This window comes from Schistosoma mansoni, chromosome W (assembly GCF_000237925.1).
Source record: "Schistosoma mansoni strain Puerto Rico chromosome W, complete genome".
Classification (NCBI taxonomy): domain Eukaryota; kingdom Metazoa; phylum Platyhelminthes; class Trematoda; order Strigeidida; family Schistosomatidae; genus Schistosoma; species Schistosoma mansoni.
In genome coordinates this window covers 20,089,882-20,106,873 of record NC_031502.1, presented here as the reverse complement: position 1 = coordinate 20,106,873, position 16,992 = coordinate 20,089,882, and the positions used below count along the sequence as shown (strand labels likewise).

Here is a 16,992-nt window from a genome sequence, read left to right as displayed (position 1 = left end):
ATTCAGTGTTGCAGTAGTGGAATTGTCTTTTCATACACGAGAAATTGGGACTCAAATTCATCTACACAACAAACATGTAATTTGTAAATGATTTACATCAACTTAGGAATATTATAAGCAAAGATGGATAGTGGCTAGCAGTGGAATCCAGTTTGACGCGCGTTTCATCCTATTTGGGACTCGTCAGCTGGATATACCTGCATCTGAGAGTTAATGTTCACTCTGGGAGGAACTCGAACCCAGTACCTTTCGCTTCAAACGCCATCGCGTTATCCACTCGGCCACTTGCCTGTGGGTTCGAGTCCCAGAGTGAACATTAGCTCTGAGATGCAGGTGCATCTAGCTGACGAGTTCCAAATAGGACGAAACGTGCGTCAAACTGGATTCCACTGCTAGCCACTATCCATCTTTGCTTAGAATGCTTGTTAATTAAGGCAATATCGAGGCCAATACGCACAGTATGCACATATGCCAATAAAAGACTGGCCAGTCGCAGTCCTAAACATCAATGGGAAGATTCAAACAAAACAATACTAAGTGAATTTACGAATAATATGTAATATAGAATGACAGCTCTTTCATGTCAACTCTGCAAACGTTTTAACTCGATCTATTTACTTGTATTAGTATTTGTATTTTATTTTATTTTCAAAACAAAAAGGAATCATGTCCCAACAGAACCACAATCTTCTCCACTTCCTTTATCGAATGTCTCCAATGTTATGAATCATTCATCTACATCTACATCAACATCATCATCGTCACTATTAACGAATCAAACAAGTAATGCCCAATCAATTGTTGTAGATACACGACGTATTAGATTATTAGAGAATCGTATCAATGAAATAGAACTTGAATTAACTAGACGTCAGCTAATGGATAAAGTACTTTATATCACATTTGGTGGTTATTTTGTTCTAAAATTCTTACGTTTATTATTTTCTTAGACCTATTTCTATTCTTCTTGTTTATAATTAGATTTAGTCAAAATATATTTTGTTGTGGTATGACAACTCCAACTGATGTACGTACGTACGTACGTACGAAGTTCTACGTTGTGACTGACTGACTATTTTGTTGTTCTTCTTGTCCTACTATAGTGTTGTAACTTCATATACCTTCTACTATTACTTTCATCAACTCATTTCAGTAGTATAAGTAGGTTTTCATAAATAGTTAATATGAAATTGTACAGTTCATTTGATGACATTTATGTATTATGATTGTAATATTGGCAATGAGTGATATGATTTGATATGGTACTTGATTGATATTTAGTATTCAATTTTGATTTCCAAACGAAATTTTGTATGACAATTACAATGTAACTATTTAAAAAAAAACCCCATCATCTCAACTGTATACTACTTAATCTATGAGAAAATGTGTTCATAATTCATTGTATTGAGATATATTTTCAGTTGATTATAGTTATAAGTTGTATTTGACTTCTCTTTTGGAGTGTTTCTAGGGTTATAGTTAGTCCTAAAAACAGATGAGAGAGGAGAGTTGGACATAGACCTGTTAAGTCAAAGTTGTAATAAATAACCTCACTAAAATCAGTCAGTCATTCAGTCACAACGTAGAACTTCGTACGTACGTACATTAGTTCGAGTTGCCATATTACATTAGCACGGAGATGCAGTTGTTGATTCAAATCCCATAGTGATAGAAGTAGCAAGAGTATAAGCAGTAATCCGAAAGATTAGGGTTAAAAGATGTTATTCAAGGGATATAATCCAATGAAATACATTTGGAAAGAGAAAATAGATAGAGACATGAAGAGTTCAGTAGGTTATAATTTGGCAGAACACAGGGAGTGGATGCACCTTCTCCATTGCAAATGATTGTGAGCCATGTCATTCAAGGTCTCTAACCATCGATTGCTATCATCTCGCGAATGCCAACCATTAGTCTATACCTACCAGCATAGCTTAGTCCACATGTCAGTGACTTCATGGATTTGTGCCACGTTTTGGTCTGGCCGCCCCTAGCTCTCTTACAACCTACTCCTACACCATAAAACATTGCACGTCGGGGCAGTCAGTGGTTGGGCATACGTAACACGTGTCTCAGCCATCTCAACTGATGAAGTTCCACTTCTTCATCAATCGATTTGCCATCCTTACCTAGTACCCGTTTCCTAACAACTGCATTACTTACTTGGTGGTCTCAGGATATACGAGCAATGTTTCGAAGACACCTATGGTCGAATACTAGTAGCCTACGAATATCCTCACTAAAATGACGCTAATGGGTTTTGTATTTACATTCGTGTTAAGATTGTTGTTCAAGATATTCTGTAATGCAACTAACTGATTTCATTGTCGCATCATATTAGTGTATTATTTTGTATTGATCTTGTTTGAAGAGAACCAAAGTAGCAGTGACTCAGTGAAATGTAATGTGTTTATAATTTCCTCCCATAACAGTTGAACGTACAAGGATCTCTGTTCTTTTTGTGTGTGGATTGAATGATAGTTTTGACACTGAAATCTTCACAGTAAATCTATGGGAATGGGACTTAATATTATATTCTAATATAGTTATTTGAAATGAAGAAAATTCAAAGCAGATGGGTATTTATTCATTGGTTTCCTTCTATTCAGATGCTCTGGTTCGGCCGAGAGTGGGGAGAGTTCGCTCTCTCCAAATGTTCTCACATGGCCACGCGTATATAGCCTCTGCCAAGGAAGTCCTACTCACTGTCTTCTCGTGGATTTACTTTTAACGAAATTGAGAGGACGAAAAGCGAATGTCCGGCGCTTTAACTGGGTTGGTGGACACGGAAAGTCCACCTAGGGGAGTTGGAAAACCCTTATTCTAAACCAATGGTGAACATGGGCTGCAATATCCTATGGTCGGTCACTGGCTACCATGAGATTGCATCTCCTTACGTTGCTCCACTGCCTTGTGGATTTAACCTTTAGGTCAAAGGCTCCGGGTGTGGCCCCCTAAGAAAACCACCTGTTTCAGTTTGGGCACCTGGGCAGTATCACAGCTCTCACACAAATCAAATGAGATTTGGGCGGCGCATGTATATTTGGTGCCTCTTTGTACCAATATTTATGTGTTTAAATGAATAACAGTATATCACCATAATAAGTTTTTATCGAATCTTCACTTGAACTACTTATAAGTAGGAATAAGACTTCTCAGGAAATATCTTAGCAAATTTTGCTGTTCGAAGATTAAATTGTAGATATATAAAGGGTTTTCATTTTTGAATAAGTTAAAAAACAGAAATCAAGGGTTTGATAGTAATGAGATTATTATTTCAGAAGTAATTTCCACTATTTGGAGGAAAATTATCAATTTCAAGAATGATTTGATTTGAGAAGTAATTCCTGGGGTGAGAAGCCATAACCAAGGAAGTTGAACCGTTCCACGAGTAAGTTAGTTACACACTAATGGGTTGAAGTTAAAGATGTAAACCATTGGATATCGACTCAATGGGTTGAAGGTTGACTGTTCTTTGTGAAACCTAAAGGTCCTGAGTTTGGTCCCAGGTAAAGTCATTGAAGCACGCTTCCGAGTCCATATACTAGGTTAAAATAGGTGTCGATTACTTCCTGGTTTTTAGTAGTTGTTCAACTGGAGTTAGTCTGTGATGAGATTCGCATTATTTCAGCATAGGGATCGCACAGTTTCATTGATTGAAGTTGAGATAAATGTGGTGTATTGGGTTTAGAGGTATTGTACTGTTTGTGAAATTAAAACCTCTTTGCTTCAAGTAGATATGGTGTCGTGGTTGTACGCTATTAGAGACACAGAAATGAGTGAATCAGTTACCAATCACTTCATGGTTTTCAAGCTGATATCAGTTCGCAGTGTAAAATTATTTTCCAGTTCTAATAATTCAAAATTATAAAAACTAGACATTTCTATGCTCAGCTAAATACTTGTTCATATAAAAACCGTTTGTTTTGTTGGAGCACAAACTGATGTCCCAATTTCAGTGGAAAATATCTTTTTCCAGTTTAGCTAAGCTTCAATAATTAACAAATGAATGTACACTGTCAGTCAGTCGGTTACAACATAGGACCAGGCACATATATGCATTGGTCCAAGTTGCCATACCTCATTAACACAGCAAGATGAACATCAAATTCATAGAAGTAGTTACTTCAATAGTAGTAATATATAAAAGGAAAATTGTACATAAGGATATAATACAGGAAGAAAGAAAAGTCTAAGGCAATCTAACAGTTTAAGAGAAGGCATAGAGTATATACACCTACGCCATTGTGATCGATTGTGACCGTTGCTGATAACTTGACGTGGTGGTCGGGCTTGCCTATCGTGACAAACCAATCGAGCTATACTGGCTGGAACAATCGTTCCTCAAGGTCCTACCATGCCAGACAGGTCGGTTGAAGAGCGGTGAGACTAAAAGCAGCAAACCCAAGGTCCGAAGGCGAAGTCGTACTGCTGACTGTACAGAGGTGTGACAGCAGTAAGGTGTTTCCTTCAGACAACTAGCATAACAGCGATACTGCCTTCCCATAAAGAGGGATGGGGTTAGAAAAGGTCGACCCTAAAAATGCACACCTCTCCTTATCTCACAGATTTCCATCTCCAGCGGTAAGGTCCCAACAACTACAGAGCTAACACAAAAACTACCCACAAAAAGGTCGTATGTGACCAACCTCAATCAGTTGTCCCTTGGGCACTGCGGTCACGCTACCAGGTCGTTGAGACCAACACTAATCCAACTTCTTTTTCAAGTCCCAGTTTAGGCTAATCATTGGACAACACAATATGAATGATAATGATTTGACTAAATATATTATATACTACAATGCTCATCCGATAAGTACATTTACACTGCCTACAAGAAAACATTGATCGTGTATATTTCTGAAGTATCTGAATACATACAGTAACCTATATTTTATACATCTATTTCATTTACTAAAGGGAAGAAACATTTAAAAAAAATATTTTTGTATCAATCTATACAAAAGAGATCATAAATTAGGACAGTTCAGTAAAGAAAAACTACTATCTAATTAAAAAAAAGTAGTATTTGATGTATGAGAAAAAAAAATCACTTCTTTTGCACTTTTCTTTCAACTTTGAAGATTCTTAGTTTGTAGATAGATATAAGATATATCTGACCAGTATTGATATCTCGATGGAAATGTTTTGATTATGTTACGGATATAGAAACTCTCTCTTCACTTTTGTGTCTTTTTTTTGTCATCAAGTGTCTAGTTTTTCAATATTTTCTTTTAGGTTTAATGAAGTACATGTACAATCACATTCATATTTATATTCACAAACACTGATCGTTCCCAAATGTCCTGGTACGGCCGAGAGTGGAGAGAGTCCGCTCTCCCTCTCCAAATGCTCTCACATGGTCACGCGTATATAGCCTATGCCAGAGAAGTCCTACTCACTGCTTTCTCATGGCGGGGGTGTTGTTTACGAAATTGAGAGGACGAAAAGCGAATGTCTGACGGTTTAACCGGGTTGGTGGACACGGAAAGTCCACCTAGGGGAGTTGGAAAACTCTGATTCCAAACCAATGGTGCACATGGGCTCCAGTATCCTGAGGTAACAAATGTCGTATGAACCAATCGTTGGTCACTGGCTACCATGGGACTGCATCTCCTTACGATGTTCCACTGCCTTGTGGATCGGACCTTTAGGTCAAAGGCTCCGGGTGTGGCCTCCTAAGAAAACCATCTGCTTCAGTTTGAGCCCCCGGCCTTTAGCTTTGATGAAACAATTAAAACCCTGTATCAAACGTTTGCAGAACAGTCATATCTATTGAATATTCCTTACCAGTGCTTGAAGATAACGAAATAACCAGGAGATGACTGAGCGAAACATGCAGGAATTGTGAACCGAGAATGTAAGAGGTTCAAGAAAAGAGCACAAAGAAAGTCATTACAAAACCCGAAAACGCTGTCAAGAAAAAGTGTGTTCTAAAAGATTTAAGCTGCGAACAGCCAAAGTAACGGTAGCTTTTAACAGAACCGGCCTCCATAACTGTAGAAAGTATGTTTCTCTCAAGATTAGTGAGTATGATGCCCCCCTTACAGTTAAACATAGCTTCCGATATAACACTTATAAGCAATAATTTGAACGAAACAGTAGCAGCCATACATGATCCTTTCAGTGGTCCAGTAATGTCTATTTCAGAGACATGCTATGTACTGGGTTCAAATCCCATTATCCCTGAAACACAATGTACAAGTAGTGATTTATCCAACTCACAGAAGGACAGTATCTCATTAAATGCTCATGAAATTGTTGCAGTACCCGTGTACGAAGAAACAAAATAAATCGAGCAGCATAATGAATAGAGTTGCACCAAATGGAATTCATTATTTTGTGACAAATGTTTCTGATGAATCTACTTATCGTGATTCTTTAGTCGTTTTGCTAGATACGTGTTCTTCTAATGGAAGCTCTTACAAAAAATGTGACAGATGAATCAAATGATGATCAAAAATCTAATGCAATTCTGATCGATGCTGATTTTCTTAGTGATCAACTATCTACTAATGAGATTTGCAATAAATTTGATGAAAATATTTCAGAAGAATCAAACTCTGATGACCTTAAATCAAATGTCGTTCATCCTCATCATCTAATCACTTTTAGTAACTTGAGAATATGAGAATCAAACATTATTTCTTGGGGGGGGGGAAGGATAAAGTCAGAAAATTGAAAGTCAGGATCTTAACTTTGAGTCTTCAAAAGAAAAAAAAGGGAGCTGATATGACGGGATGAAAAGCCAAAATATGACATTTTATTCTGTATAACATACGATATTCTTGAATTCATTTAGTATTGTTTGTTTGAATCTTCCGATTGATGTTTAGGACTGCCATTGATCAGTCTCTTTTTGGCATATGTGCATACTGTGCGTATTGCCTTGCGATATAGCCTTAATTTACAAGCATTATAAGCAAAGATGGATAGGGGTTAACAGTGGAAAGGAGGACGCGTGTTTCATCCTATTTGGGATTTTTCAGCTCGATGTACCTATATCTCAGAGTTGATGTCCATTCTGAGACTCGAACCCAGTACCTTTCGCTTCAAAGGTCATCGCGTTATCCACCTTGTATTAAAAATCGGCATGGAATAAGCTCAGCATGACATGTAGCGTGTTTTTTATAACCTTAAGTATTTTCATGTATATGATTTCATCCTAACTATTAATCGAAATGGATGAACGAATCAATATATAAATAAGTGTGTTTTCGATTAGAGTTGTCGCCGTGTTTTGAGGTTAATAATCTTCATTTGTATCAGTCTTTATGTTCTTACTTTCGCGTCATGGGAATATGGGTGGTTCCTCGTTTTTACAAGTATTAGTAATAAGTGATATAAGGTATCTAATATAGTACAATGGCAAATGATCGCGCAATTTCGTGGATTGGTTGAAGTTGGATATTAATATTGTTGGATGCTGGCTCAGTGATTTAGAGGTTAGGTGTTCGCTCATGAAACTGAAAGTCCTGGATCCATGGAGCTTATAATAAGAAGGACACGGATATTATAAGTTTAGTTACTTAACAATTATACAATAGGAAATATACATATCATACTGGTTCAAAAATAGTTCTCTAAGTTACCATTCATAATTCTCTTCAGGATATAACGGATGATCGTAAATTGGATAATTCTCAGAAATTGTGATATTCTTGGTCAGTTCAATAACTAGAGGAATCATTATATTAGATTTTTACCCTTATACTATTTATATTGGTTTATTTATTTTGGGGAAAAAATGGTCTTAAAGACTTTTAAAGATTCTGAAAAGGTGTTATCGAAGCTGTTTCCAAACAGCCTGAATTGAACATTGAGATAAGTCCTCCCGAATCTAAATGAAATTTAAAAAGCTATAGCTAGCTAATCTGAAACGACGAAGAGTAGTCAGTCCAGATGGATTAACTACAGAGGTCATAAAGGATGGTGGTCTAGTTTTAGCGACTAGGTTAACTAATATTCTAGCTAAAATCTAGGGACTGAATGTAATCCTATCTGACTGATCGCAATCACTAATCGTCCTAATATATAAGAAAGGATCAAAATCATCCTATGATAACCATAGAGTGATTAGTTTAAATATTATGGCATCTAAAATACTAGCCTCAACTATTATCGGACACCTAACAAAGACTCGTGTACTGGAAATACGAGGAAATCAGTCTGACTTCAGACCTGGTCGTAGCAACCTCGACTACATATTCACTATTCGTCAGGTTTTAGAACACAGGCATGTTTATCGGAGTCCAACAATGGTAGTTTTTCTTCACTTAAAAGCATGATTTGACTCTATAGACTGAGAGGTTCTGTGGCAGTGACTGTCATTGAATGGTGTACCTGAGAAGTACATAAACCTTGTGAAGGCTCTTTACACAGACACTACCAGTCGAGTCAGAGCTTAGGGCGAACTGTTATCTGATTTTACAGCCTCAAGTGATATCCGGCAAGATTGCCCACTATTTCCATTTTTGTTTAACTTCATCATAGACCTACTGCTGGAAATAACACTATCGCCGACTGAATTTTCGGGCATTGATTTCTTACTTGGAGGTCCACTTATTGACGTAGAATACGCAGACGACATAGTCCTGTTTAGTAAATACGCTGATAAAATGCAGAGTCTTCTGTTAGCACTGAGCAACAATGCTAGGATGTTTGGAATACGTTCCTCCCCCTTCTAAATACAACTTGTTGCTTCATAATTAGCCTGCTTCAACACTTGGACTAAAGATAGGGAGTGAAGTAGTCGAATATGTCGACAAATCGACTCGTTTTTTATTTAAGTCTGATCAGCCCTAATGGGTTAGTGTCTGATGAAATCTTGGCACAAATTCAAAAAGCTCGTTTGGCTTTTGCCAACTTACGTCATCTATGGCGAAGACAAGATATCCGTCTATCAATTAAGGGACGAGTATACTGTGCAGCAGTTCATTCTGTTCTACTTTACAGCTACGAAACATGGTCATGAAGAGTAGAAGATATTCTGCAAATTTCGCATTACTCTTATATGATGATGATGAAAAATGGAAGAAGCTTTAAACTGTATTTTCAATTTCAAAATGGGCGTTCATATGTATGATTTTTTATTAAACAGGGAGAAACTAATCATTCATTTGTTGCACCTAATATAAACAAATGTAATCTACCTTCAACCTAATAAATGGGAAAATGAATTTCTATTCAAAACAAAACTTTAATTACATATATTTTCATAAGTAGCACTATCTGTTTTCTATGGTAATATGAGTAGTTACTAAGCATTCATAATTGATAAATTAAATTGTTTATAAGTAAAACTAATGATGTTTATATTCACTTGGTATTGTTTGGTTGAATCTCTTCTCATTGATGTTTAGGACAGAGATTGATCAATCTCTTACTGGTATATGTGCATACTGTGCGTATTGCCTCGATATAACCTTAATTCACAAGCATTCTAAGGAAAGATGGATAGTGGCTAGCAGTGGAATCCGGGAAACGGGTTTCGTCCTACTTGGGACTTGTCAGCTTGATGTACCTGCATCTAGTGGCTATCAGGACTCAGTAGCTAAGTGGATAACGTGATGGTGTTTGAAGCGACATGCAATCAGTCAACAACAGTATCAGATAGTGGTTTGACTTCAGAGACAACTACAGTTAAACCAGCTGACGAGTTCAAAATAAGACGAAGCGCGCATCCTGGATTCCACTGCTAGCTACTATCCATCTTTGGTTAGTACTCATGTTTATGGTATTTGTAGTTCTGTGTACTTTAGTGTATATATTATGTCGCATTTAATTGATTAAGTAGACTATGGAAATTATTTGTATTTAAAAATAGTTCAAGTTATGGACTGAGGATGGTTAGAGTATCAAGATAAAAAAAGTGTCAGTCAGGATTGAAAAATTGCATAGTTGTAAACTGAGACTACTTAGTAATGTGCACAAACTACTGTAAATCATGTTTAACTCAAGACTTTCATATCTTACAGTGAGCAGTTTATCTTGAGTTCAGTGAAACAGGATTGTTGATGAATGGCCGTTTCATTCTAGTGTGGGACTCCTCAGCAGTGCACATCCACAATCCCACCTCGTGAGATTCGAACCTAGCACCTACCAGCCTCGCGCCAGAGCACTTAACCGATGGATGCGCACTGTTAAGGAGTCCCACAATACGACGAAACGGCCATCCAGTGCTTTCAGGTTTTCGATGGTGGCCTAGTTTCAATTGACTCATGATCTCAACTATATAAAATGACGTAGTTTATGTTAGGAATTCTCGAGAACTCCTTTAAGTAGTCTTTAGTCAGTGTTAAATAAAAGCTTATTTCTAGGAGCTTCAAAAATATCAAGGTCACACATGAATCCACAAATAACCTTGTTTTCTGCATCTAAACTAATCTCTTGAGTAAAGCTTCTCCTCATAATTCATGTACTTTATCTTCTGTTTAAGCACTGGATGTATCTCATTCTAGTATGTCATATCTGAAGGTTGGGTATTCACGATCTCGTCAGAGGTTGAATCCAGGGTATTTACAGTAAGATGGGGAGGTATGTTTACAGAGTAAGCATTAAATAGTTCACATCTACAACTTTCATTGATTTATTATGAATCAATCGTTACCATAGAATCAATTTCTTTCATAAAACATTGTTTTGCTGCTTTTTACTCCATAGAATAATCTTCAATAGTTCGAAAAAGAAAACAAACTTTCTTTTTCATCATCAAACATAGGAAAAAAAGGTCACGCCAACTTGATGATGTCAGTAAAAATAGAAGAGAAGTGAATCGATAAACTATAGTAATATCATAGATTGATTGATCACTGGGTGGTGATCAATGTCATGCGTGTCAAGTCCGTCTTAGTGCTGATCAAATGCTATCGATCAAGTTGCAATATGGCCACTAGTCTAGGTGGCTCAACACTGCATGCACTATGTTGAGATTAGATAGTGGTTGAAGGTGGTCAACAGGAAACCCTGAACCTGTAGGTCCAACCACTATCTAATATCATAGAGCTTGTAGTTTTTAACTTGAATTAGAACTGAACACTAACAGGTTTAATGATCTGATAATAAAATATAAACTTAAGAATAAGATCATACTGATTGAGATCACCAGAGTAATACCAAGTTGACAACTAGTTCATTTTGATTGTAACTAGGTAAAATGTTTAGACATTTTCATATTAGTACAATATCAACCTATCTGTTTCTTGGTATCAGTTTAGTTTTCCCGATTGAGATCATTTCAGTAAGTCATTAGGTTAAGTTCAACAATTCAAATGAATCAATCATAAGGATGATAACAACTTAAAAGTTATAGCGTGTATAACTAAGATGATGATTATCTCTTTTATCATTGTTAAAATATAATAATAAGAAAATGTTCCATTGTTAAGTGTTGTAACTTGTTGGCCACCTGGATGCCCTGTTAATGTTTAATGTGATAAGATCGCCAATTAGAGAACAGTGAATTATCGACCAATGACACATGAAACCCATACAAGCAGTCTAGAGTCCTTATCGGTGCTGTTTCTGCCTAGCCCAGCCAGTTAAGTCCAAAATACAAATTTCAGCTTCTGTGGTATGAATCGTTTATTTCATACATACTGGGTGCATCGATTTAGGGTTTTCATCACGAAGTGACATCAACTATAATGCCGAAACGCTATTAGTCTTGTTATCTTATACCTGATTGGTTCGTCCATATATTATAGTCTCAACAGAATAAATTTCTTTATGATATTCAAAATAAAAAATGATCAATCTGGAAGAATTTATTAATAATGTAAAAGCCCTATTTATCCTGTAATTTACACCGTATGGAGCTGAAACGTGGGAAACTACCATAACCATAATCATCGAAGTAAAAGTATTTATGAACAGTTGTCTACACAAGATACCCAATGTCCATTGACCGGATACTATCACCAACAGCCTACTATGGGAGAGAATAAACCAACTTCCGACTGAAGGGGAAATTAGGAAAAAACGTTGGAAGTGGATAGGACATACATTGAAGGAATCAAATTGCCTCACGACATAAGCCCCTTCATGGAATTCTGGATGGAGAAGGAAAAGAGGAAGACCGAGGAGCACATTGCGTCGGGAATCGGAAGCAGACATGAAAAAGAAGAATAGCAACTGGAAAGAACTGGAAAAGATTGCCAAGGACAGGGTCGGATGGAGAATGCTGGTGAGCAGCCTATGCTCCTCCACAAGGTATAATAGGTGTAAGTAAGTAAGTAATTTACACTGTTTGTATAATAAGTTACTCAATCATATCATCTATTTTTTGATTGGTTAAAGAGTGTAGAAATTTTCATAAGGTCATTCACCAATCACTCAATCTTTTCCTAACTGTCAAACTTTATCAGCAACTGTATTCAACCTAATTTGACCCTGTGTAACAGTCTAACTCATTAAAATACAGATTAAACAAAGTCAGATTGATATGGTTAAGACAGCTATGGTATATTTTCTAGTTTTAAAGTCAAATTATTTTTCAGTTTCTAACTATCATACAAGAAGTATCAATTATTTAGATTCATATCTTGAATGGATCGATTTTATATCACCACGGAAAACCTGGAATTACTGGACTGCCATATCATGCTAGTTTGGGACTTCTCAGCAGTGCGCAAGGTTCGAATCCAGGACCTTCGATCTCTCACGCGAACGGTTAACCAAATTTGCTGAAAAACTGATTATATATGTAAAGAATATAAATTCTGAAATGTTGATTAAATGCAGTGATGAAAATATCGCATTAGGTGGAGCCCATCAAGATCAAAATAATCTACTTTTGAGGTTTTTGGACGACATTAAAAATAGTGAATGACTTACATCTTTTATCACATAATATATGCGGTAGAAATACTTTCGTATGGTCGTCAAAATGTTTAAAACTATTTTCGTGTTGCCTCGATATAGCCTTAATTCACAAGCATTCTAAGCAAAGATGGGTAGTGGCCAGCAATGGAACCCAGGAAACGCGTTCCGTCCTATTTGGGATTTGTCAGCTGGATGTACCTGCATCTCAGAGTTGATGGGTTCGAGTTCCTCCCAGAGTGAACATCAACTCTGAGATGCAGGTATATCGAGCTGAAGAGTCTCAAACAGGATGAAACACTCGTCCTGGTTTCCACTGCTAGCCATTATCCATCTTTGCTTATTATGTAATGTTTGCTCTTTCTTACAAAGACTTTACAGAAAATATGAATCAATCAGTTAACATTTTAGTCAACCAGTCAACTAAACAAATCATTTGAATAACTTACTGAATAGTAGATAAGCTAATGAAGTAAGGACCCTAGAACAGCTGACAATTTTTGTGGATGGGTTTTTTGTACTGAAGATTTTCTAGGCCATGATACATGATAAGTCTTGCTGATTGAACGCTATACTCGGATCTTAAGCTAGTCTCGTAACCTACAAGGTAAATCTACACAACGACTTGAACACGAGAGAAAAGGTACAAAATATGCGGGAATCACTTTACTCCAAGGGTTCATTTGTGTACAGAAAATATAGGGTTTTTATAGTATTTTAGAAGTCTTTGGGTTTTCCTGTAAATTCTAGAATATTACTAAACATAGTAGCAGTATAGTAATCAGCCAATCAGAACCTCTACATGTGACTTCATTTTCGCGTTACTTCTAGTAAAACTTCTAATCAAACACTGATCGGATAAAATACTTCTGAATGTTTCCTGAGCTCACCGTGTCTATGGCGAGAAATTTTCTGGATCACCCCAACAATACATTTCCTATAAAATTATATGTGGTTACGATAAAGATTCAGTGAGAAATATGAAGCTTGACTAAATTCTCATTCAAATCAATAATGTTACGTAACATCATTTCAATGATATTCTAGTTGAAAACTGTTAAGTAACAGATGAAAAATGATTAAACTTCTTAAAACTATTAAACTTTACCAAGTTTTACAACTTCCAACTCATAACGACTCTCTACTGATTGAAAGAGAAATGGTTTCGAAATCAGGCGGTTACCTTTAGAATCACTCAAAAGCACCCATCTACACTATGTCTTCACCTATGTAATCTAAGAATTTTGTTGTTTATATAGAATTTGTATTAGGAAAGAGGTTATAAAAACGAAGGGGAGGGGTAAATTTGAATCTTTGGCGCCTATTCTTGTACATAGCGCCTGTTTTAACACAGTTGTTGATTTTCTAGTGTGTTTATGTAATCATAATTGTAAACTAAAGTGTTGTAAACAAATAACTTGTTAGTCAGTTTTCACAAGGTGGCCTACTTGAATATCTAAACTACATGTTCCTTCTGTCTGGATATTTCAACAAGTTTTCTGATTTATGTTTATTTATTAATCGCATAACCTATTCAGGTGAGTTTATGAAGTGTTTACGGTATCTCGCTACAAAATAGCCCAATCACAAATATGATGGTTGCACTGGTAATATGCATTGAAAAGAATGAATATGATTCAGATGTTGATTCCTAAATAATTAACATCTGACCGGCGATCACTTAGTATTTGTCGTCAGGATCAATCAAGAATATAAGAATCGGAAAATTGTTGAAATACTTTCTACTGAGAATTCTCTAATGTACCAAAAATATAATATTGAATAAAGTCATTAATAATAATAATAATAATAATAGTCACAGAAACGGAATTAGTTACTATGCCAAATGGGATTTTTCAAGTCTATTCTTTTAATTATGTAAGCATGTGACTTATAAATTTTGAATAGTAAGAGTTAACTTGTGTCTACTGTTTTTCATAATGGAAGTTTATGAATTTTTAGAATATACATGTGATCTATTGATTGTTTAATGAATACAGTAACCAAGGTATTAAATTTATCGTCATTAGGGTTTAAAAAAAATTTAAGTTCGCACTGTGATGATTCTATTTATTTCAATATGAGATTACCTACTTACTTACTTACGCCTGTCACCTTTCATAGAAAAGCATAGGCTGCTCACCAGCATTCTCCATCAAAATCTGTCCTGGAAAACTCTTTCCAGTTGTTTCCAGTTGCTATTCATCTTTTTCATGTCTATTTCCAATTCATGACGTAATGTGTTCATTGACCTTACTCTTTACCGTTTCCCTTCAGGACTCCATATTAAGACTTACCTCGTGATGCAGTTTGGCGATTTCTTCAATGTATGCCCTATCTACTTCCGACGTCTTTTTCTAATTTCTTCTTCAGTTGGAAGTTGGTTTGCTCTCTTTTTACAGTAGGTTGTCGATGATAGTATCCGGTCAATGGATATTCAGTATCTTACGTAGACAATTGTTTATAAATGAAATAACTAGGTGATATTCTGTATCTCTCAATAATTAATTCTTATTAATACTTGTATGTTTGCAGGCTGTATTCGTCACAGATAGATTTTCGTGGGGTATTATTGAAAATCAAGATCATCGGAGAATCCTTAAGTGTGAGAAGCCATGATATTTCTATGTATAGAACCAAAGACTATCAGGTCTTGAAGAGAGTGCATAACTATTAAACCAATGCGTTGAAATGCAAATATTCAACTTTAACCAATTCATAATACAATGCAATGAGTATCTAATACCATTGGGGATTTCGAAGTGTTCTCAGGTTGTAATTAGTGATTGGCGAATATGATCAAATGAAATATAAAATGAATTCATCTTGATCTATGTCAATTAGATCGTCCTTTCTTACAGTTCTTTTCAAGTTTACATTAAAGAAGCTATATGTATAAACATAAATGTGGTGTAAATTCACTTGGTGTTGTTTACTTCAGTCTTCCCATTGATGTTTACGACCTGGAAGCACTGGACGACTCTTTCATCCTATTGTGGAACTGACAGGTCCTGGGTTCGAATCTCAAGAGGCGGGAACATGGACTCGCACTGCTGAGGAGTCCCACAATAAAACGAAGCGGCCGTCCAGTGCTTCCAGGTTTTCCATGATGGTCTAGCTTCAATTTACTCATGATCTCGACTATAGAAATCGTTTAACAGTTAGGTGAATTTCATGACAAATCATTCATTAAAATCAATTTTGTAGAAGATATTCAGCATCGATACTAACCATTTTAATTTTTAACAGACTTTATTAATCGAAGATTAGTCGGCATCGCTTTCATGAAAAGCCTCTTCAAACAGTACTACTATCAACGATTAAAGTTTTCTTTTCAATGACTATGTTATATCTAGAGCATTGATTCTTGCTATGCCGCGTACTACTAGACTACTTGAACGATCGAACACGCAATGTCTCAAGAGAGAAGACAGAAGACTAGTAAGTAGGAATATTATTCCTAACACGATGTCAAATATAGTACAAAAATGTCATGTATCTATAGTTTTTGCCTGAAAGTAAATCATCATTTCGGATAGCCAATAAGCACATAGGGAGTTCTTCTTATTCATCCAATAGGGAAGTTACACGTCGACATTCTAGAATGTTCCTCTAGCGATGATTGGATGGAATATCTACGGCTCTTACTGGGTTTCTTGAAGGCTTCCTTGAGTTTGTCAATGAGCCATCCTTACAGACTATCATTGTCTTGAAAACAAGTTGTTCAAGTACAAGACTGGAAGTTATCTTTATAATATTGATCATATTTATCCCATTTATTATGATAGAGTAATGCCTTCCAAGTAAATATTTGTCCATAGATTAACTAGGTAAAATGTTTATTGTGCGAGAAACTAAATAGCCGAATCAAAACAAGTGGAAACATTAGAAAAAACCCAGTAAATAACAATAAGGCAACATACTACTTACAATGACCTTGAGAAAACAAATCAATATTTCTAGGGTAAGTTTATTACTAAAAGTACTATTTATTTATTTATTTTGAATATACAAGAACAGCTCAAATTTTAAACATTCGCCTTGAAAGCGAATTACTTATACAGATATTACTGTGGTGTGTACTACTAGTGTCAACAGATATAAGTAGTATGTATCATTAATTGAATGTGAAATATTTAGAGGTAGAAGGTTAATAAGATAGAAGAGAAG

At 35.9% G+C, this 16,992-nt stretch overlaps 1 protein-coding gene across 1 annotated transcript; it reads left to right on the top strand.

Annotated features, from left to right (window-relative positions):
* The first annotated feature begins 659 nt into the window (after positions 1–659).
* Positions 660–996, top strand: Smp_112660 (hypothetical protein). The gene has a single exon (XM_018788913.1). It carries the CDS (start codon positions 723–725, stop codon positions 948–950), a length of 228 nt encoding a protein of 75 aa, XP_018654408.1. The 5' UTR covers positions 660–722; the 3' UTR covers positions 951–996.
* Positions 997–16,992: the final 15,996 nt, after the last annotated feature.

Bases quoted from the DNA above. Each gene is read 5' to 3' on its own strand.
- Smp_112660 (XM_018788913.1), top strand. From the start codon at position 723: ATGAATCATTCATCTACATCTACATCAACATCATCATCGTCACTATTA.